The sequence below is a fragment of the Ostrinia nubilalis genome, chromosome 20 (assembly GCF_963855985.1).
Source record: "Ostrinia nubilalis chromosome 20, ilOstNubi1.1, whole genome shotgun sequence".
In the NCBI taxonomy this organism is placed as follows: Eukaryota; Metazoa; Arthropoda; class Insecta; order Lepidoptera; family Crambidae; genus Ostrinia; species Ostrinia nubilalis.
In genome coordinates, this window is record NC_087107.1 from 4,258,973 (window position 1) to 4,282,334 (window position 23,362).

Genomic DNA, 23,362 nt, shown 5'->3' on the forward strand with positions numbered 1-23,362 from the left:
TGGCCAATTCCTTTTAAATCAAACACGGACTGACAGTGACAGACGCTTGCCATGTTACGAAAGTCGTACCATGGTCAAGTTGACTATAGTATGAGCTATGCGATTAACAATATGTAATAACAATAGTTTATTGCTTTATAATAGTAGCAAAACTAATCCAATGTAGCTCTACCTACTAAAATCTCTAATAAAATAATAACTGAGGATTATTTAAACAATTGAGGACTATTTTTTAACACTAATCTATAACTCTTTATTAAATTCAATGCGTCGCGATTCAAATTAGTTTATTATAGGAGGTTCTATGTGACTGTAGATATACTATTAAAATTCAAATTGCTTAAGTAACTAGAATGGCAGATTCGTCACGTTGTGTTTAGAGTTAGAGCCATAAGAGAGCATGAAATCAAAACGCATAGCTACATTTTTTCTTACAAATTAAGTAAACGAATACTTTTTACCTATCATTTAATCTACCTACTGCTAGTCCAACTTAGTTCAAATCTATTGATTTCAATTTTCGATCCAAACAAATAAGATCTTAAAAACGCTAAACTGCCAGTAACCAACTGAATCATTTTCTAAAATCTCTACATAACTGGACCGTCCATTTGCTATCACAGCGATCTAACGGTGAATCGATACAAAAATAAAATCGATCGAAGCAAATATAGCGAATATTTCAATCGATTTCAATTGATTTCAATGGTAGGCCTACCGCGCGGTAATGCTGTAAAATAAACAGTTGTAGTAAGTAATGAAGGCTCCGGGATATTTATTGTGTTTGCTCATAGAAAGCGAGGGTATTTGTATTACGAATAGCTTTATTGGGTGCGCTGAGGTGAAGTCAGAATAGAACAGCCAGCTCATACTAGAAGTGCCAAGTCATTATTATGTCTACATTAGAAAAGCAAGGTTAATGGTTAACCTTCGGCTTGATCATTACTTTCCATCAGGTGAGATGCAGGCCAAGAGTCTTCAGAAAAGCTATAAACCAACTGAAAAGCCTTTTCCGTTGGTTTATCCACAACAGAGAAGATTTTGATCGGATAGAAAGTGATGATCAAGCCGAGAAACAATGTGTTGGTTTTGAATGGTACTTTATACACACTTAAATACACTGTATAAACGGCTCTTTATTAATTTTCTAAATGAATGCTAATAAAAGATCTTAAGAAAATCTTTATTATCAGTGAAGTGCTACGCGCTTTGCTTTTTTAAAACTTGAAAGCTCAAAAAATACTTCCACAGCTCAGAGCTTTATTTGCAGCATTCATGACTCCATTTCACAGTAGCGTGTTTACTGTTCTATTTTCTCTTCAGCAAAGGTTTACTTGTGTATTTTGCTCGCATACAAGTTATTGTTCGACTCGGAATGAAGCTGAATGCTACAAAATATGGTATTAATTTTAGAACACACAGATATTAATGTATTTTATTTTACAACTTACTTTAATGGATTTGTCTGTCGGTACGCTAAATTTAAGGGAGCCATTAATATTTTATTATGATCAACATTACTTTATTGTATGTTTGTTTGACATTAAGCTGTAGAGTAGATGAATAAGTATGTCTGACATGGTCTGACACGATCACACGACATAGTAAGTCTGACACTATCCGGGCTAGGATGCGGAAAATGATATAATCTTATCAGTGACTTCAGACCAGGGATGTTATGGATATCCGTAACCGAAACCGAAACTTTCGGATATCTAAAATAAAAAAATATCCGAAACCGTAACCGTAACCGATTCAAAAGTTCCGGATAGTTTCGGATGTAGGCAGTTTAAATTGTTTTTTGTACAGCATTATATGTAAGACACAACAGCCTGATTTACCTTTATATTGCCATCTAGTATCAATTTTTATTTTTTTATTACTTTTTATTCGATGTAAAGTGTGCGGCCATGAATGAACAGTGATGGACAAACATTGCAAATTGCATTCTAAAGCACAGATATCCGTAACCGTAACCGAAACTTTCGGATATCCGAAATAAAAAAATATCCGTAACCGTAACCGAAACCGGTATAATATTAATCCTATATCCGTAACCGTATCCATAACCGAAACTACATATCCAGAACATCCCTACTTCCGATGACAAATGTATGTATCATGAATCATCATATAATGGCTTATCGAGTAAAATCGATAAAAGTTTATCGTCGCGCATCCTAGGCCAACAAAGATCATGAAGTTCGTTCATGATAATGTTTCTCTTCACCCACAAAAGTTCTAAAGTAATTTAAAAACTACTTCATCAATATAGCTTTTAGGTCTATGTAAATAAAGCTGGTATATTAATATCACATCGCTCATGCAGTCAATCATTCATCACATCCAAATACACTCTGCCCTGAAGGTAGCATTAGTGTACAGTCAGCTCCATAAAATCTCAGGTGTTAAAGTAATAAAATTTGGCATCTGTGTGAAATTGTCCAAAGATTTATTTATTTATTAAAATGTCAAAATATCTATAGCACCGATTTAATTGTACGTGATTTTCATTAATGTTTTGATTATGTTTATGAATTAAAAATTGTAATTTTCAATGCTTTGATTTTGATTAGTAACTTATTTTTCGTGAAAAATACATATAAATATTTATACAATGTTTAAGACAAAGACAAAGTCAAGCAAATAAGACCTGTATACAACTAGTTTACGCTGAATATTCTAAGCAGAGCACAGTTCAATAAAATATACGTATTTCTTATGCTTTTAAACCTTTTGAATGAAGCTTTTCTGCTTTTTAGTGCGAAAAACCTGCACCGCAACTCGAGTGAAGAGACGGCTTCAACCGACTAAGCTAAGCTTTTAGCAGCAAAATTTAACCTTTCTTTAGTTCACCTTTTTCTGCGTGCGACTGTACCTATCACCCCCAGCAGCGATGCTCCGGTATAAATCTTCGTTACTTAAAACATGTTGTAATAAACCTCTTTTCACAGGTGATGAATCATTTCAGTAACAACAAGTATTAACTTATTGCGCTTCGTGTCAATTGCAGTTTTAGTTGTTAGAGCTGGGTTTACTGTCCCATTATGAATCGGGACAGTAATATAGTGTGGTATTTATACAACTAGTTCAATTAATAGCTGACTAGTTGACTTTCGATACTGTTAAATCTTAGATATGTGTCCTGTCATCAATATAGCGGTTGGTAGAGATCTCTTTAAGCTAACTAGGACTATTTTCTTTGGACACAGCGCTATTTATATCTAGATCCAAACTTAACAAGAGGTCAGACTTTTTTTGGAAAAAGTGCTCATTGCTCAAAACAAAAAGTTTTATTTACGGATGACGTACGGTACCTACGTGTAAAAGTGCTTTTTTAAAAGCCTATTTGCAAAAATAAATGAGTTTTATGAGTATTTTTATGACTTTTTAAATTATTATTATGCATTTTGTTTGACTTATTGCAAATTAAATAAATTTGTGAAAATCAAAACAAATTGTTAAGTCCCACGTCTTTAATTCTTCAAAATCTACAACACTATAAAAACTTCGCGCCACATACAAACAAACAAGCACCCGGATATGTAGATTAATGAGTTTGTATACGGCAAGCCTAATTGCATTACAAATGAACGAATGCGTTGTTTGATTAATGTAGCGCAATTTGTAGCAGCACTGATACATGTCAGCGGCTCGGATGGAGCCCGACCGGTTCTTAACATGTTACAGTGTCAAATCGGTTGTGTAACATCGAATTAACCAGAGAAACAGTCTGATGAAGACGCTCCCGATCCATTTTGGTCGTGGCAACCACCTCAATTTCTGGACGGTATGGAAAATAGCTTAAAGGTTGGTGATCGTGACAGGTATGTCTCTCGTTTTTTTCTCTTTATATAGGTGTAAAAGAAACATACTTATAATATCACGGATTTGCAATTTGTAGCAGCACTGATACATGTCAGCGGCTCGGAGAGCCGACCGGTTTTTAACATGTTACAGTGTCAAATTAGTTGTGTAACACACGAATTAACATCAGAGAACGACCGATGATGATGAAGATGCTCCCGATCTATTTTGGACGTGGCAACCTGGACGGTATTTAAAAATAGGTGGAAGGTTGGTGATCGTGACATGTCTCTCTTTTTCTCTTTATAAAGGTGTAAAAGAAACAAAGTTGTAATATCAAGGATTTGCAATTTATAGCAGCACTGGTACGTCATGTCAGCGGCTCGGATGGACCCCGACCGGTTTTGATCATGTTACAGTGTCAAATCAGTTGTGTAACATCGAATTAACCAGAGAAACAGTCTGATGAAGACGCTCCCGACCTATTTTGGTCTTGGCAACCACTTCGATCCAAAATCATTGGGGGAGACCTATGTTCAGCAGTGGAAGTCCTGTGGCTGAATCATTTCAACCACAACGATTCTTAGACAGTATGGCGCTGGTAGCTGGAAGGTTTCTGATAAAGACGATTGGAGAGAAACACATACGCTACGTTTAGTATAACAAGCTTAAGAAGATAGCTGGCAGTGGCTGAAAGAATAAGAGATCGTGTAGCTGACGTGTAGTTAAAAGATGATGATGATTTGTCTTTTGTGTTTACGAACAGTTTTTTGTTAAGAATGGCGAATGATTTCGTTCCCGACCGTTTTATTGTCAACAGGGTTGCCCATATGGAAATATTGTCTCAAGAGTCTACAGTCCTAGGAACGTCAGCTTAGATTGGATAAGTAGATTTTGGAAGAAGTTATCAAAAATCAACTCGCACAAATCTGAACTAACACCGGATCTAACAACAGATTCTGAAAGAAATATTGCGACTTCATTTGCTTCAAAGATGTCTAAAATAAATCATAATCAGATTTGAATACAATGATTATGCCCTTTTCCACTCAAGATTAAACTCAAGACAACAGGAAAACGTCTTATCTCCAACACAACACAATGACACATCAACACCTAGGTTTCTCTTATTCAGCAAAAGGGCGCAGCCAAAACAATGATAAACACGCCATCGCCGCAGGCGCAGCTTCAATACGAACCTTACAGCACCAATTAATACCGACCTCCCCTGCCTTCCAAAGCCACCACGTTTAATGAACTTCCAGGGGAAATTTATTAAACATGAAGAGCTCTTGTTACCATGGTTGGTTTTATTACAAAGGTATTTAATAATGAACATCAATAAATCGGTACGGTGGTTAGCGACGAAAGCGCATTGTCTATGGATTATCATTACATTGTTCGGTTTGCATATTGAATTGTGCGTCTATTGTTTATGGTCTGGATGTTGGGGCAACGTGTGTGGCGGCATAGTTTCGCCAGCTCGTTGGTGATATAGTGACTTACTTGTGACTGCCAAACTGCGATTTCATACCTATGTGTCCATGCAATTATTAAAAGGTTATAAAAATCTTCAAAATTGAGAACGGAAACAAAAAACTTCTGAAGAGTTCGTAGTCACTTAGTTAGATATTTTTAGCCATGACATGGGGTTCTAATGAAGAAAATAATTGCATAGTGTCAGAGATAAAGGTGTTAAAACGAAAATTTTAAAATTTTATGATAAACTTTTGTATGTATATTCTGTTTTCTAACCTCAAACTGTACTCGTACCGGACTCAAAATCGTTACAGGTTCGAATTCTGCTAGGGGCAAAACTTTCATAAGTCCCATCTACATTATTGAACAAAAAATCGAATTAAACAATATGAACTATACAATATAGAGCAATATGGCATCCAATATTGCTCCATAGTCCACATGAGGTCCACACCCATAAGCTGATTTTTCAATAAATTACATCAACAAGGTACTGTTACATCTAATAAGCCACTCCTACGCAGCAATTTGATCTTATAAACGGTTATTAACCACCGCCGCATTGTTTTTAACTAGATATTTGGATTAAGTACTTACCTCCAAAATCTTATCATTAATCTTAATTGCAAAATAACAATAAAATATCGCTTTCGGATCAGCCATCTCATTAAAAACTGGACTTTATTACCTATGTTTATGGTTTGATTTGGCGGTTTAGAGATAATGCTACGTTGGGGTCATTACATGGACGGACTATAAGAACGGTATCGTGGGAATGGGGTATAGATGAGTTATGGACTGATGGTACAAAAATGTCTGGAATTGAGCTATTCGTGTTTGTCTTTGTGATGGATTGGGTTTTCGATTGAGGAGTTGAGTTCATGCGAATAAATGAGGAAATGTTTTTAGATTCAGCTTAGAGTATTCTGGTTAAGTTTAGCTGTTTGATTCCAGCCTCTGCTGGAACTACTCTTAGAATAGGACCACTCCATATGTCGAAATGTAAGAGACAACTAAAGGTGTACCTAAGTACTTATCCGACTCTGCATAGCAGCAGCAGACGACGTATCGCCGGCAACAGATGCTATTTCATAGAAAGATAAAAATACCTATCCTAGCCCGTTGTCGTCTCTCCAGAACTTTTCTGCCCCAACGGCCGTCAGCTCTACGAGCTATATGCCCCGTCCACTGTCACTTAAGCTTGGCAATTCTGCGGGCTATAATTTTTATTTTATTTCGATATATCAAACTTTGCACTTTATGAAAGTAGCTGTAATAGATACTGATAGCAGACTGTACTACATCCCTATCTTCAACTTAAACCAAAAATACATTATTCAAAGCAACTTTGTAGCTGACCGCAAGTATCTGGTCTGAATCGCCTGTTGCTAGTAACATTATGATTTCTATGTTATGGGAGTGTTTTCATGATACAACTTGCATTATATCTTATGTCGGTAATATATACTTAAATATTCATCGAAAACGGTATCTATTTGTTGTTTAAGAATTGTGGTTGCATCGGATATTCTACCGTGAAAATTTATTGCACGCTGGAATTTTAAAATTAAGCATTGACAGGCTTGAGTTTGAACCGAGTTTTGATCGTAGTTTCAGAATACGGGTCTTACGATATCTGTAATGGCAAAAAGTTGAAAATTAAAAATAATTTCCATTGTAATTAACGTGAAATAAAAATGCTTTAGATTCTAGCTAGATCAAGACAGTAATCAAGACAAAATAGAAAAAAAAAAATCGAAAATTTAGGCTAATCCATAAGCACTACGATACCAAAAAAAAGAGAAACAGATACGAGTGCATCTTCACACCCATATGGTTTCCATCCATCTCAAACAGATTATTAATTGGCTTGAATTTTTACCATAATATATTTTTTCGCCACATCCTATAAAATCAGAAAAATAGAGGTATCCTAGCTTTGGAAGCTGATTCAATACAAAGTTCAATAATGGTGTCAAATCAATTCATTATCTCCATAAAAGGTCTATAACTACCTAGTAAGTAAGTAAGTACTTGTAATAGTAATAGTTATCAAATCGATTGTTTATCACTCCAAGCCCCGAACCTGACATTTGGTGCGGCTATCTTTGACATCTGACAAACCGCCCACTCGGCCATCACAACAAAGTCAGCCGAGCGTTTGGTTGGAAACGGGCCGAATCAAGATTGAGACCTGTATTCATAATGCGATCCAATTCATAAAATGAAAGCTTCAAAAACAAAACACCACTTTAAGTAAAGTCACACTGTCAGACTTTGAAGACTTTTTTGTCACATTTTAATTTAACACTTTCGTAGTTATAAGAAAGTTAAGTTTTGTTCTATAGTGTTATGTAGGTATTGGTACAATGGTAGTACCAATATCTACATAACACTATAGAACAAAACTTAACACAAGAAGTAAAGGAGGGACATTTCCAACCTTTACTTCTTGTGCTATTGATAAGTTAAGAGAAAACTGTTACTGGCCATATTGAGTGTTAATTAATGTATGTTCATTAAGATTGTATAAATACGCTGGTCGTTTTCTCAATAAAAAAGTAAATTGAGTTGCTTTTTAACCAACATACTTATGGTAACTCATATGTCTTTTCAAACTGAAATTCGCTGTCTAGGTGACGCTTGGTAACAAAAATAGATAGCTAAACATTGATACATACATACTTAGGTATAAACAATTAGCCACATCCCATGAAAATCATAGAATGTGACACTCAAATAAAAAATTGCCACCACTAATATTTGCGATTCGGAAGTAAGTGTAATTTATTAATACCGGCCTATGAAAAAGATCAAGATTAGGGCGCGCGCAGACGATCGACGATAAATTCAATCTGTTCGTTTAGCGTGGTGTTCGTTATCCAATATTGACGTACCTATTTGGTCTAAAGGTATGATGACCGACATTTGGTTGGCATTTTTGATCCAGTTTGATAGAAAGTCATCTTCATCAACATGTCATTTAGTCTTCATTACAGAAATATAACCCTGTGTAATTATAACAAATTGTAAACTAAAGAGGATTTGGTTTACCAGACGGGTTGGAAAGTTTTGACTTCGCATATTTGTCCCTTAGCAGCCTCTTACGACATCTACGTCTAGAGAAAGTGTGAGAGATCTTATTTGACTCCAAAAGTAAAATAAAACAAAACACTATTAAGTAAAACAAAAAAAAAAATGTAATAATTGAATTAAGAACAACAAAATCAAGCGGTTACAAGTTGGTCCAGTTTTGATCGGAGCATTGTGCCAACACTATGCGGCTATTAATCACAATTTGAACATATTGACTGGTATCATTAGCTACATCGGTGGCAGCGGCGTTCACACGGGCCGACACAACGCCAAAATTGTATGTACAGGTTGTTGTTCAAAGAATTTTAGTCGCGCCTCGTGCTAAATATGCTTGTGTTATGAGTAAGTTCATCACAATAGTCCAGTGGGGTATAAACACAGATCAGAAACTAAAGGGACATGTGACAAAGGGGCGGCGCCGGTATCGCAGCAATATGCCCAAAAACAGAACACATTGCTGCAAATGTCATAATGTAAACAGTTTACATTGCTTGCGTAGTACTAAAGATTATTCGAACGTTGAGTACCGCAGTGGATAATTTAATATTATTTATTTATTTAAATTACACAGGTTATAATGAGCACATATTTTGATAACTTTGTATGTGTCAATTTCTAATGCGACACCGAGTTTCAAACTCAGCGCATTAGTTGGCATCTCTCTATATATCTATGGGTATACCAGCGTTCCTTGGATCTCGAGTCGGACATTCCGACACCTTCGACTTTCGTCGCTGAAATTCCTAATCCCTCTTAGGCTAGGTTGCACCATCTTACTTTAACTTTGACAAACGTCAGAAATATGTCAAACTCCATACAAAAAGCACCGTTATCGTCATAGTTACCGTTAAAGTTAGGTGGTGCAACTCAGCCTTAGTGGACTCATAATTCCAGGTGAAAATAACAAGACTGGTTTATGAATACAGCCCGCTTTTACAATGTAACCTTATCTCTGCTGTTCTTGCGTTAAATATTTTGAAGAAAGGCTGAACCAATATGCATCTAAGGATTTAGTAGGACAAGATGTGTATCGTATTTGAGGAAAATGGGCGAAGTATCTATTAAAAGGCAGTTGCCTGCAGGGAAGGCATTTGTAGGAGTTAGATCTATACCACAAACAATGTTTTACCTAACACTTAACGGACGGTTTCTACCAGAGAAGAACCAGAACTCTCGTATTATCTGTTCATAAACACTATTGTGAGTGGCGACCACGGGCTGGAAGACGTAGCGTGGGCAGGCCTCCTACTAGGTGGACCGACGATCTGGGAAAGGTCGCGGGAAGAGCCTGGATGCGGGCAGCGCAGGACCGTGCATTGTGGAAAACCTTGGAGGAAGCCTTTGTCCAGCAGTGGACGTCATTTGGCTGAAACGAACGAACGAACGAACGAAACACTATTATAGATTTGACAAATGATCGGAGCTTTTAGGTTCAGTAATTTACGTACCCCAATCAAATGCGTTTAGATACTGTTGACCTGGAAAGTCAGACCTCTCTCCCTTTCTCTTGTTTTCTCCTCTATCTTATTTTTTGTCACTCAGAAGCATAGAGAAGTAGTTTTTTCAGCCGAAAGAAGTCCACTGCTGGACAAAGGCCTCCCCCAAGGATTTCCACAAAGACCGGTCCTGCGCCGCTCGCATCCAGGCATTTCTCGCGACCTTCACCAGATCGTCGGTCCACCTAGTGGGAGGCCTACCCACGCTACGTCTTCCGGCTCGTGGTCGCCACTCAAGAACTTTCCTGCCCCAGCGACCATCAGCTCTTCGAGCTAGTATCAGAGCTTCTTCGAGCTTCGCAGTATAGTAACGTCGCAGAAAAGTTTTCGAAGAAACAAAATTCGATGTAACGCTTGTCGCACTCACGTAGGTAACAGAAATGTAGAGTCTAACGCATCTTTATAAATGTGTAATAAACTGCGACATGTGCTTAATGTAATGTGAAATAATGTAAAAAGTATGTTTTGAATTCACGAACAATAATTGTGATTAAATCGTAAAACTTGTGAAATAAAGTTTTATCAAAGTTAAGAAAACAGCCTGTAGCCAAGATCTCGCGGCGGCGCACAATAAAACACGGTGATTAATTCGCCTGCGCTCGCGCAGCTAACGAGCGACTATTCGGGGTCAGCCCACCGGGGTGATACTACACTTTTTTGTACACTATACTACTACTAGTACAGATGTGAGTACCTACTTACAATTGGAAAATTGTATGGATTTGATTTGAAACGCTGTCGTTTATCTATTATATCAGTAATACCTTTATATCTTAAAAGAAAATGTGGAACGATATAGGTGTATGTAGTTGTTGGTATTTGGTTTACTGACATATATCGCACACCTAGATCTAAACTGAGACAACTCAAAAATTGTCAATTTTGACTTATGCTTATATTCAAATACTCGGTTATCATACGCATCTTTCCAACATAACAGGTTTTATAAAGCCTTGATCCATTTGCCGCTAGATGGCGTTAACTTACTTTTGTTGAATCAACGCTTGTCAACCCCTTCCACCTAAACAAGCGTTTTGTCAGTTGACCTTCGTTAGTATCAGAGAGTGCACGTATTAAAATAAACGAAAACGCGGATATTTAGATTTGTTACAGTTAAGCAGAAAATATGTAATGAGTTAATTTGAGTAGTAACAGTATTGATGAGTTTTTCTGCAATAGTGAACCAGAACATTTTGATTTGTTCCAGTTTTTTTTGATAAAGTAACTTACATTTTGTTACTATTTTGAGTTGAGTTTGTTTTGATGAATCAACTTGTGAATTTCTAGTTGGCGTAGTTTTGTTGGAACAAATTCCATTTCAATGTTGTTCTATACAAAACGTGTAGTTTTGCACGTTTCACCTAAAATCAGGTACAGTATGATAATCCCTGTTTCTAAATAGTATTGTTTTAATTTAAACTATCTTCAGTTTTGTTTGAGAAGAGTGTTTTGAGTTAACTTACTTTTGTTGGATAAGTAAAATTTACAGTGGATATTATATTTATTTTCCGAAAAAAATGATGCTGGGTCGTTTTCTTGTAAATATTTTAAGAGAACAATGTAAAGATAATTAAAAAGGCAATGTACAGACGACGGAACTTCAAGTTAAACACTGTAGTAACTTATGTAGTTGTAATATAAGTGTATAGTCTGATATGCTGTTGTCTGCACAAGAGATAAAACCTTCTTTATAATGTAGGAATATAAAATAATGTAGAAAAAAGGTCTATAATAAGTAAATAAATAATAAATAAACATATCGATCGGCTGATGCTAAGAAAAAGTGGCTGAAGAAACTCAAACACCTATCATGTCCACCATGTCACGAAATCTTCATTTATATCTCTTTGCTGATCCAGATCGTGTTCAAAAAGAACTGCTTTCTCAAACAATTCCTAAATTAATGATTTACGATATCGAAACAATCAAAGAAAACCACGTTAATAGTGCAGGAAGAGGACTCAACCACATCTTCAAATTTTGAAATACAGAGGACCAAAGAACGTGGAAGATATGACATTTGAAAAGTTTTATGACACTAAAATCTTGCAAAAAATGTGGGGAACTAATTTGGTTTTAGACGAAAATCAGAATTAAGTTAAATGACACGATATAAAAATTTTAAGAGTGGAAAAGGAGAACTCAAATCTCAAAATGTCCAAACAAAACTGATTCAAGTCTAAATATAGTTTATTATTTATACAAAGTCATTCTCCTAAAATGTAACAACTAAAAAAACTGCGATTAAAGGTAAAAAGGATAGATTTTTTGACCCACTTTATATACAGGGTCATTTCACAGCCTATCAATAATCTAAAATAAAACTGAGTTTCATAACTTACCTAACAAAAAATGTAGTAATACGTTTTTTTCGCCTCCTGAAAAATGCCCTTTTTTGAGTTGTCTCAGTTTAGATCTAGGTGTGCGATATGGCGACACAGAATGTGTCGCTTGTTACGCATAATAATAAATGGCTGCTAGGAAAATCGTTTACAGTATCCTAAATGTCCTATTAACTGATTTAGCGTAGGTTACTTAAAAATATTGAAACGCTTATACGTATGGAAGCAGTTCAAATTCAAATTACTCTTTTTGAAAGAAAAGTGTAAAATAACCATATTAACCGACACACTAACAAAACTGGAAGCCATTTATGTATTCCTGGATGGATATACCATCCTATATTTAACTGTTTTTAAAAATCGATTGTTTGGATGCGAACAGGGGAAATATCACCCTAGGCAGTTGAACTTTCTCATTTCCTATTTCAGTAAACGAGTAAATATTATTGCAAGACCTGAAGTACTGGAATAATTTCTACAAGAATGGTGTCATTGATGATCGTTGACTTACCATGGAATGGCCGAGGTACTCCGCTGCGTTGTCCGATATGTAGAGCAGTTTGCCGTTTTGCGTCATCATCATTAGGAATCCGTTGAGAGCCTGGACAGAAAAAGAAACTGTTTTAATTAGGTACATTAAAATATTATGATTCAGTTCATAAATGCTCAAAAAACAAAGAATGACTCTTGCGCCCGTATTCACAAACATTACTATGAGGTTTCACAGTGCGCGTGGACGCACAGGGTGACAAACGAACCAATCATAGAGCTCTATTCAACGTTGTGCGTTTGATTTGCTGCGTCACTTGAGCAAGTATTGTTTGTGAATAGGGACGTAAGCATAGTAAAAGTAAAGTTTTGCCTTTTTTAATTATGATTCTTTAAAACTGTTTAATCTTTAACCTACATTTTGATTTTTATCTTTTGGTTCAATGTGTTACTCATTAAACATTATGTGCGTCTCAAATATTGTTTCTTACAATTTTTAGAGGAATTTCTAACTTTCGAACTTCTACTTCTAAGATCGTCCTACATGATTGGTTATTTTAAAGAAAAGTTCGTAAAATTAATAAAGCATAGGTAGTTACGCAATTGTCTCTCTAAACAGTACTTAATTAGCACTATCAAAGGTACCTTATTGCTAACTATTATAAACTTGAATGCGTAGAATTAACCTAAAGACATGACCGCCATGTTTTATTAGTTCGAGTAGGTGTTCTTGATTGTGTTGCGCGAACGCCTAAGTTATGACGCGAATAAATTAGATCGAATGCCTTATTAGTGTTGCCAGTTCAAAAATCCATTTACCCTCTCATTAATAAAGTTACACGCATGTTTGACACTAGTTTAAAGTGACGTTTAGTATGGAAATGTCTTTTAAATTCCCTACTGTTCAATCAACGCCCGTGTAACTTTTTTTATTCGTAAGGGGTTAAAGCTCAGATTTAAATACAAAATAATCCAATTTAAGTTTTAATTCAGTGGGGTTTATACGTACTTACTTATCTCTAGACGTCAAAAAACTTATTAGCTAACTTGAAATCTGAAAATTAATCACAAATTAAGCGACTCACAGCAGTAATTTTGTAAAACCAAATTTTCATGATTAAAAAATAAGTTTCGAAGCAAAACAACAACTTGTGAAACATAATTTTCATCGCTTTACTTAGAATAACTGTTATAAATTAGGTTACAATAAATCTTCCCTTCAGAATGACAGACATGACCACGATAACCCGACCACAATAACTCTAAATTACGCGCTAACAAGCAAACCAAACGTTTAATTCTCACCAATAAAACAATTATCTACAAATAGACGTCTCATTACTTAAATGCCAGTAAATAAGTTAACACTTGTTTATAAACTGGCAACACCAAGCGAGCGATGCCGCGCTTGTCACATAAAACACCGCTCTGTGTTTTCCGAAAGGGTTAGACAATAATGTTTATGGGTGCTAAGGATAGTGTTGTGAAAAGTAATTAATTAATATTTTTTAGCAATGCAATGAATATTACTTAATCGATTAAGAGCTCATTTTGAGAAAGTAAAACATTATTGCTAATCATGAGGCTTTATTTCAAGAATTTCTAGTATTCAAGTAAGCTGTAATATGGAATTCGCGGTCTGTTCTATGGTAAAAAAAAGTTTTTTTAATTGCTACGGGCAATATTTTTAGCAACGTCAAAGAAAAGGGTATATAATTTTGTCATTACAGGCTACACAACTTTCAGTCTTCATAAAAAATAAATAGTTATAAGGTTTCACTCAAAAACTTTCAGTGAAAATATGATTCCTGTTTTTAAACAATTCTCACGCTCTTAAAATAAAACCGTGTTTTTACAATTAATTTAGTTGGTGCAAAAGAGATAGATACATTCACTAATTCTGGTGGTTAGTGTGGGTTATATTTAAGGGGGTGTGGTTACAGATACCCTCTTATTATCTCCAATCCTGGGGTATTTAATCATAACTTGGGAGCGATTTTTCAAAACAGTATGCGTTCATTATAACTCTTCTATTTGTTAATTGTAAATTAAAATAATTATGACGTTGCATTAATTAAATTTTTGGAGAGAAACCATTAGTTTTTAAGTTGGTAACTTTCATTGGTCTAAAACATTATGCTGAGGCGATTGGATCCGCCCTACTTTTGCGAGGATACTAGTGCATTATAATCCAATAACCAAATGAAAATATTTTTTTTATAACTTGAAAAACCTAATTGCCTAAGGTGGGAATCGAACACACGAACCTTCGCTTGCCTAAAAATATAGTAAGTAGAATCATAAACTATTTAATAACAAAGGTTGTACTCACTTTAGAAAATCCGATATTTGGTGGCGTCGACGAGTGTTGGTTGATGTCAAATCTTTTGAAAACTGCAAAGAAAAACATATAATTAGTAATTTTTTCTTGACTTTCGTTGTTTCGTGTTATCTTCTAGGCCCCGTGTTTCTTTACTATCCAACTAGCTTTACCGCGTCTTCACTCGGATGAATAATTTCAGTCAGTTGCAGAATTGCTATTAAAAACCGGGATAAAAACTATCCTTGTTTTTCCTTAGGTCTTAATCCAGTAATTTAAGCGTGAATAGGACAGACAACAGACGGAGTTACTTTCTACTTATAAGTAATATTAATACGGGTATTTCTCATAGACTATTCTAGATTCCAGCTGATCACATAGCAGTTAGATCAACTGTATTGTCCGTAGATTACGCATGCATTATGTTGTACAAAACAGTTGATGCGAGTGTGTAATGTGTTAGCGGTGCCGACGACAAGAAATCGAGCGTTGTTACAATGAGAAATGCCGACTTAAAGGCTGGGTACACACTGCAAATACTCTTAATTTAATAAACTAGCTTTTGCCCGCGGCTTTACCTACCTGCGTGAAATTTTGTTTTCCGCAGAAAAACTTTATAGCGCGCGTCACTGTTGCAAAAACCGGGCTAAAATGAAATGATCCTATGTCCTTTCTCGGGACTTATGCCCGTATCGGGATTAATGTTGAATCAATCCCTAATTTTTACGTGACTCCTATAGTAACACATAACTGGACTTTGATTTCAAAGAGGTCGCTTAAAAATTAGGGATTGATAGTGAAAACGGGCATTAGACTATCTCCGGGACTCAAACTATCTGCATGACCAAATTTCATCAAAATCGGCACAGAAGAGCTTAATCCCTCTCCCTAACAAGCTAGCGTTAGGAGAGTGTAAGCCAAATCCTCCACTTGCTTTTTCTTCTTACAGTAAATTGGAGAGGGTCATAGTTCCTGCAGAACTAAATGACCTGACGATGATGATGCCCAACAATGTAAACAGCCAAAGGAAGGAATGTAAATTCCTGTAGAGATTTTTGAGAAAAGATTTGTTGACAAAGTTAACGTAGTAAGTTTTAGGCAAAACCATTGCTAAACAATTTTTCTTTATTTATTTATTTATTTATTTATTTATTTATAGGTACAACAACAGAATACAATCTCAAACATTTTTATAGAATAACATTAGTTTTTTTGCATTCAAATTGAATTCCTATAAATGTTGCACACAACGTTTACATAGAATAGATACAATTAAAAGAAAGGGGTATCGATGCAGAGATATTACAATTTAATCATCATTATGCACCTACCCACATCAATGCTAGGCTACAAAGTTAGGCTGTTTATAACCTTATGATATGAATATAAACTTTGATGAAATATATCCAAGCTTTTTACGTTTTTATTATAAATTCTGCACATCCGAAACAGAGGATCATTGAATGTTACATTATTAGTACAGTTATGTATATAGAACAGTTGTAATGTTCTTCTACTACCACTAATTTTAAAAGACAGATGGCTTAACAGATCCGCCGCATCCCACCGATTATTTAAGATTTTGTATAGTATTGATAGATCCTGAACCGAACGCCGGAACTGCAGTGTGCTTAAGCCAAAATACTCAAGCCTTGTTTCATACGTAGGTAACTTACGCCTCATTCCTAGCCTGGAGCTCAAATATCGCAAGAAGCGCCTTTGGACAGCCTCCAATCTATCAATGTGGTTATTGTATTGGGGACACCAAATAATAGAATTATACTCCAAAACACTTCTCACAAGGGCAAAATACAACAATAACACACTAGCTGACCCTCGAAAATGCCTTGTAGTCCTGAGTATGAAACCAATGGTCTTATTTACTTTTTCAATGATGCTATCATAATGGAATGAGTAACTCAATTTCGTATCCAACCATACGCCGAGATCTTTGACTAACCTTTGACGACTCAGTAAAACATTGTTGATAGTGTATAAATATTGAATGGGAAATTTCTTTTTTGTAAAAGTAATAATACAACACTTTGAGACGTTCAAAGACATACCATTAATTAGACACCAACTGTGTATCCTATTAATATCCTCCTGTAAGAACATAGCGTCTTCTATACGTGCTATTTCATGATATATTTTAATATCGTCAGCATATGCAATACATTTACACGCCATGGACACCAGCAGGTCATTAACGAACATTATGAACAAAAGTGGCCCCAAATTGGAGCCCTGTGGTATTCCCGATGCAGATTCATATGGAACTGAGTCAAAGCCATGTACCGCCACCAGTTGAGTTCTTCGAGAAAGGTAAGAAATTAGCCATCGAAGGAGTACCCCATGAATTCCAAGGTGGAGTGCCTTACAAATCAAAATGGAGTGGTCCACCCTATCGAAGGCCTTGGCAAAGTCAATGTAAACGGAATCCACTTGCAAATGCCCATCAAAAGCCATATTGAGATCATGGATGTAAGTTAATAGATTTGTGGTAGTTGATCGCCCACTGACAAAGCCATGCTGTTTGCAACTAATAATAGGTTTTAAATGAAAATATAAATGTTTATAAATTAAACTTTCAAATATTTTTGCAAAATAGCTAATTATACTAATTGGCCTGTAGTTTGATACATCCATTCTGTTTCCTGACTTGTGTATTGGTACAATTTTAGCAATTTTCCAGAGTTCCGGAAAAATACCTGTAGCTAGACTTATATTATATATTAGACATAGAGGCTTCGACAACGTCTTTCCACATTTTTTAACAAATATAGGCGGTACTCCATCTGGGCCTGCCCCTTTCGTGATGTCCACAGAATCAAGGGCCTCCATAACATCATGTTCCGCTATAATAATAGAGGAGATGCTTCTATTTGATTCTGGAAAATTAGGTACATACGATTTTGTAGAAGGCTTGCTATAAACAGAAGAGAAGTGCGTAGCAAAAAGATTAGCAATATCAATACCATTATCCGCATGTTTGGAATTATAGTACATTTTATTTGGTAAGACATTTGTAGTTTTTTTTGATTTAATAAATCTCCAAAAAGCTTTAATATCGGATTTGATACTTTCCTCTACATTATTTATGTATGTTTTATAACACTTCTCTAATTCACTTTTGGCCCGAGATCTGAGAATGGAGAAAGTGTCAAAGTCACGAGGATTATTGTACATTTTAAATTTATTATGATACTTATTTTTTTCCTTTAATATTTTGATTAATGGACGGGAAAACCACGACGGCCATGTGTTATTAAAAGTTGATACAGGTGTGTGCTTTTCAATTACTTCCCACAAATGATTATAAAACATCTGCAAGAAACTGTCACAATCCAAGTCGGTGTACTGATCCCAGTCAATCTCGCTTAACTCGGCATTACATGCAAAATAATTTGTTTTATGAAATCTATATTTTTGAACAACATTTTGTTTCAAAATATGCTGTTTACTGTAATTTAAAAGTATTTCTAGGGGCGGGTGGTATACATCAACGCGACTAAACGGTTGAGCCTCAGTAATAACACAGGGATTCCGCGAATCGTTTAATACTAGGTCCAAAATTTTGTTTTGTGAATTTACAATTAAGTTAGACTGAGTCAAGTCCAATCTTGCAATGAATTCACGCAATGCGCATACCTTAGCATTAGTTGAAGTTTCAGTACGTTTCTGACAAAACCAGTTTATTTCAGGGAGATTGAAATCTCCAATTATTAGTAGGTGTTCAGAGGATGTCTGAACATTGCCTTCGATAAGATCAAGCAGATCTCTAAACTGTTCCGATTGTATATAGGATGGGATATAGATTGTACATATATTAAGAGTGATATATTTCAGTTTCACACTTACCCACACATTCTCAAGGAACGTGACCGGGAGCACCTTTTCATTACATACCAGACTCCTTTTTAACGCTATAAGTACTCCACCACCGTGCGACTTATTATATTTTTTCATGAATTCAGTAGATCTATCCTTACGAAAGACTATATATCTATCATCGAAAAGTTCAGAGGAAGCTACAGATCCATTAAGCCATGTCTCGCATAAGCAAATAACATCATAATTATTTAGTAATACAGAATTCATTATATCATTAGTTTTAGATTTAGTACCTCTAATATTCTGGTAGTATACAGACAATTTGTCCATCTTAAGATTAACTAAACACTGTATTGTATAAGTAAAGAAAAATAAAAAATAAAAAGTCAGTTCTAAGTTAGTGAACTTAATGTTTTTTGACACTTAATGTGTACGAACGGTGATGTTTCATTTTTACGCATTAATATTCGCCCACCACGCACCCATACAAATTTGTAGGATAACTCTTTGGCCCTTGCTCGAGCCGCGGCGTGCAGCGCTTTATTGGATGGTGACAGATGCTCCGATACGTAGATGGGTGCAGTAGGTCCATCAAAACCCAACAGGGACGTTCCAAGTTTGTTTTTAGGATTTGACTTGTTGTATCGTGTAACAGCTGAGTAAAACTCGTCACGACAGCGAGTACTTCTTAGTTGAACCACTATCGCTCGCGGAGTCTTACTTTCTTTATTTCTGTGTGCAACCCTCGTACAGTTCAATATATCCGTGTCGTTCAATTTCAATGATATTGCAGAAGAAATTTTGTTCACAATAGCAACAACATTTTCTTTTTTATGTTCGGGGACTCCTTGAATCTCTAGATTGTTGTTTCTCATATACTGTTCAAGTTGGTCGATCCGCTCTGACATAACCGAGACGGTTGTACGAAGTTGTTCACATTCAGCTTTCATATTTTTGTGTTCAGTCATTATATTGTTTGTGGATTTCAATAAGTCATCGTATTGATTGCTGATGTATTGTACTGAGTTTTGCAACTCCAATAATTTGTCATTGATTGGAGCGAGTTCCGAACGAATCGCGGCTCTTATCTCGCTTCTTATCAGTCTGGTAAGGTCCTGGTCAGAACACACATTCTTATTTTGGCCACTCCTTAATGTTACGTTGTCCTTTGGCGAATCCTCCGTCACGTGATCAGGGGAGCTATCTTGGGTGGGATTAGAACGCACTGGTGTCTCTGTAGTATCACTCTTTGGCTTCTTGCTCATACATTCAGGGCAGGTCCATGTTTGCTTACGTTCACCTCCAGCACCGTAAAAGCTGTAAAAGCGTCTTTCACTGACACCAGTGCATGGAAGATCATAAACCTTAGAGCACTTTGAGCATTTAAGGTATTGTTTGCCTTTCACTGTATTAAAGCAACCTGCACAGATCACCTGTTTTGAAGCCATTTTAATATTATAATCAATATTTCAAAAATAAAGTAGTGATGAAACAAATGTAGTACAGCAACAAAGTCTCGCGCTCAAATATTCTGGGCGGTAAACAACACCGAGCACGTCAATAAATGCTCCCGCACGGTTTAGTAGCCGGCGAGCTGTAGGACTCGTGAGTTCGCGAGAATAACGTCTTAAGCGCCGTGCGACCTGAGGCGCTTACGCGTTACGTTAAGTTGGTTTGCACTGCACTTTAACTATCTTGATTTGCACGGTTATTTGTTAATATTTGTCCTAATAATATCGTATTTACACTTCACCAAAAGTTATTTGTACATAAAACTGTTTATTTACAGTCATATTCATATGATAGATGTAAAATTTGCACTTGAAAACAATTCTAGACCACAGTTTAATCAAATAATTTCGGGAGCGCACTCGTAAGCAGCCTGCGTGAACCGAGTACCCGCGTAATGGTTTATGTCACTTCTTAAAGTGTAAAAAGACCCGTAAGTACCTAATCAATTTCTTTAAATTAATCGATTCAGTCCTTTTCCAGTAGGCCTAGGATGCGCGTCGCGATAAGCGGTTATCACGCCATTTTGTCGATTTTGCCCATACATTTTGACATCGATAAAGTATATCACGGCGTGCATCCTAGCTCGGCAGAACAAAAAATTCGTGTTCTTTTTATGTCATGCACCCGCCCTAACATCAAATCGCCCGATATTCGAACAATCGATGATTTAGCCCAGCCTCCCGATGCCATCTGTCCAAGTGTTGTCTTGCTCAACTCTCAAATACGCTCGACGTAATCGCTAGACGTTCTGTCACTCGAATAAGTGTTTGACAATGCTAATCGGTAATCGGACATCGTTAAAAAAGTCCTACGGCGAAATGTACGGCAGTATTTTTAGACTGATAGCACTATTGTGGAAATAATTGAATGTATGTATTGTAATTTTACAAGTGTTAGAGCATTGTGTAATGTTGTTCATGAAAATTATCGATCACATTGTCATTGATTTATGTATGGCCGATTTATGTCTAAACATAGCATTATTTTGTGGTTATCGTATCTAATACAATATAGGTAAAGCAAAATATCAGTCATGTCTCTTTTATAGTATACTAGCTTACCGCCCGCGGCTTCGCCCGCGTGGAATATTTCTGCAACAGAAAAACTTTATCGCGCGCATCACTGTTTTTTAAAAACCGGGATAAAAACTATCCTATGGCCTTTCCCGGGACTCAAACTATCTTTATGCCAAATTTCATCAAAATCGGTTCAGTGGTTTAGGCGTGAAAGCAAGACAGACAGACAGACAGAGACAGACAGAGTTACTTTCGCATTTATAATATTAGTACCTATAGATTAGAATAATTATAATTTACGACAATGTGAAATAACTTTCGGCGATCAGAACCTCTAATAACACGTCATAAATTCTAGTTTCTCTAATATATCAGCTGTATAACTGTTGTATTCGATATTGATCTAATGTAACTAATCCCAACAACAATGACCTTTTTAGCAGCGGACAGGACCAGGCAAATCCGTAGACTAGGGTCGTGTCGCCTGTTTGCGTCCACCTACCTAATAGCATCCAAACAACACGGATCACTTCTTAAAAATAGTGGAAAATACTTCCTGATATTTACATAAAACTTATGGCTTTGTGAGTGTGTCAGTTTTATTATCTCCCGCTGTATTAAAAGAAGAATTTGTGTGCTTACCACGAGTTTACGTTAGGTGTGCTCGCTAGCAACTGCGTAAAAAATTAAATTAAATGTGTGACATATTGTGCTCTTAGCGACTACTTTATAGAAATAAAATCTTCATATATTTTTTTGACGTACTCGCTAGCGAGCACACCTAAGGTATAGTCATGGTAAGCACACTGTTTTTTAAACCCAAATGGGTGGCGGACACAAACAGGCGGTGTTACCCTAGTCCCCCACAGCGCGGTACGACACCGTCAGTGCAGCACTTATGGGACAATCGCTCGAGTAATTAATCGATACAATCTATCGATACTTAAGTGAGGTATACACTGAGCGATGGATTAGATATGAAAACCATCAGAAGAATGTCGCAGCGGATTAGAAGCAGATACGCTGCTTGTTTTTTTATATAAATAAAAATGCCATTCATTAGTTTAATTCGTAAACAATAAGACTACCTTTAAGTACAAATTTAGAATGTTAACCTGTATCCATACTTCACAAATATAGAGAGCATTTTACGTTCCAGTGTTGTATCATTTTCCTTTAACTTAAAAGTTATTAGGAAAAAAATAAGTGCAATACTTAGGCTGGGTTGCACCATCTTACAAAAGTTTTTTGTATGGAGTTTGACAGATTTGACAAACGTCAAAAATCTATCAAACTCTATACATAAAACCCCGGTTATCATTATAGGTAGTTACGGTCAAAGTTAAATGGTGCAACTTAACCTTAAAGTCCAACATTGTGCAATCTAACACATAAACAAAAACCCACGAACAACAAAACACGATGCATATTGTTTTTTCTGCGCAAAGTGCTCCGACTTCCCGATTTATCAGATCCAGTTCCGACTATCCGATTAATCGGAAGGTGTGCATGCACTCTAGGGCGAAGTCGATAAACAATAAGCGGGCGCAGGGTTGCCAGGTCCAAAAACACAAAAGCCGGACTCTGTGCTTGATTTGACCGGACATTGTACCCTAAAAGCCGGACATGTGACCGGAGGGGGCGGGGGGGTGGTATTTGTGTCATAGCTCACGAGTGAGTACTATCATATCGGTGCGCTTCATATTATTCTGTGGCTCGACTTTCGGCTGGCGCGACAGCCAAATAAAAAGCCTGACAAAAGCCGGACAGGCCGGACAAGACAATATTTGGCCGGACAAGACAATATTTGGCCGGACAAGACAATATTTGGCCGGACAAGCCCGTAAAAAGCCAAACATGTCCGGCTAAAGCCGGACACCTGGCAACCCTAAGCAGGCGGCTCGATTATCGATAAGTTATCGATGGAATGGCCAGTCTAATGGGCCTACCACTGAGGGATTTACACTTTCT

General features: G+C 36.3%; 1 protein-coding gene across 1 annotated transcript in view; it reads right to left on the reverse strand.

Annotated features, from left to right (window-relative positions):
* The window catches only part of LOC135081520 (PAS domain-containing protein cky-1), a 162,717-nt gene that overhangs the window by 78,729 nt on the left and 60,626 nt on the right, over positions 1-23,362 (reverse strand). The window contains exons 4-5 of the mRNA XM_063976247.1: positions 15,042-15,103; positions 12,732-12,821 (exon numbers count right to left, since the gene is read on the reverse strand). Of these exons, the coding sequence (XP_063832317.1) occupies positions 12,732-12,821; positions 15,042-15,103 (152 nt within the window). The remainder of the gene's footprint in view (positions 1-12,731; positions 12,822-15,041; positions 15,104-23,362) is intronic.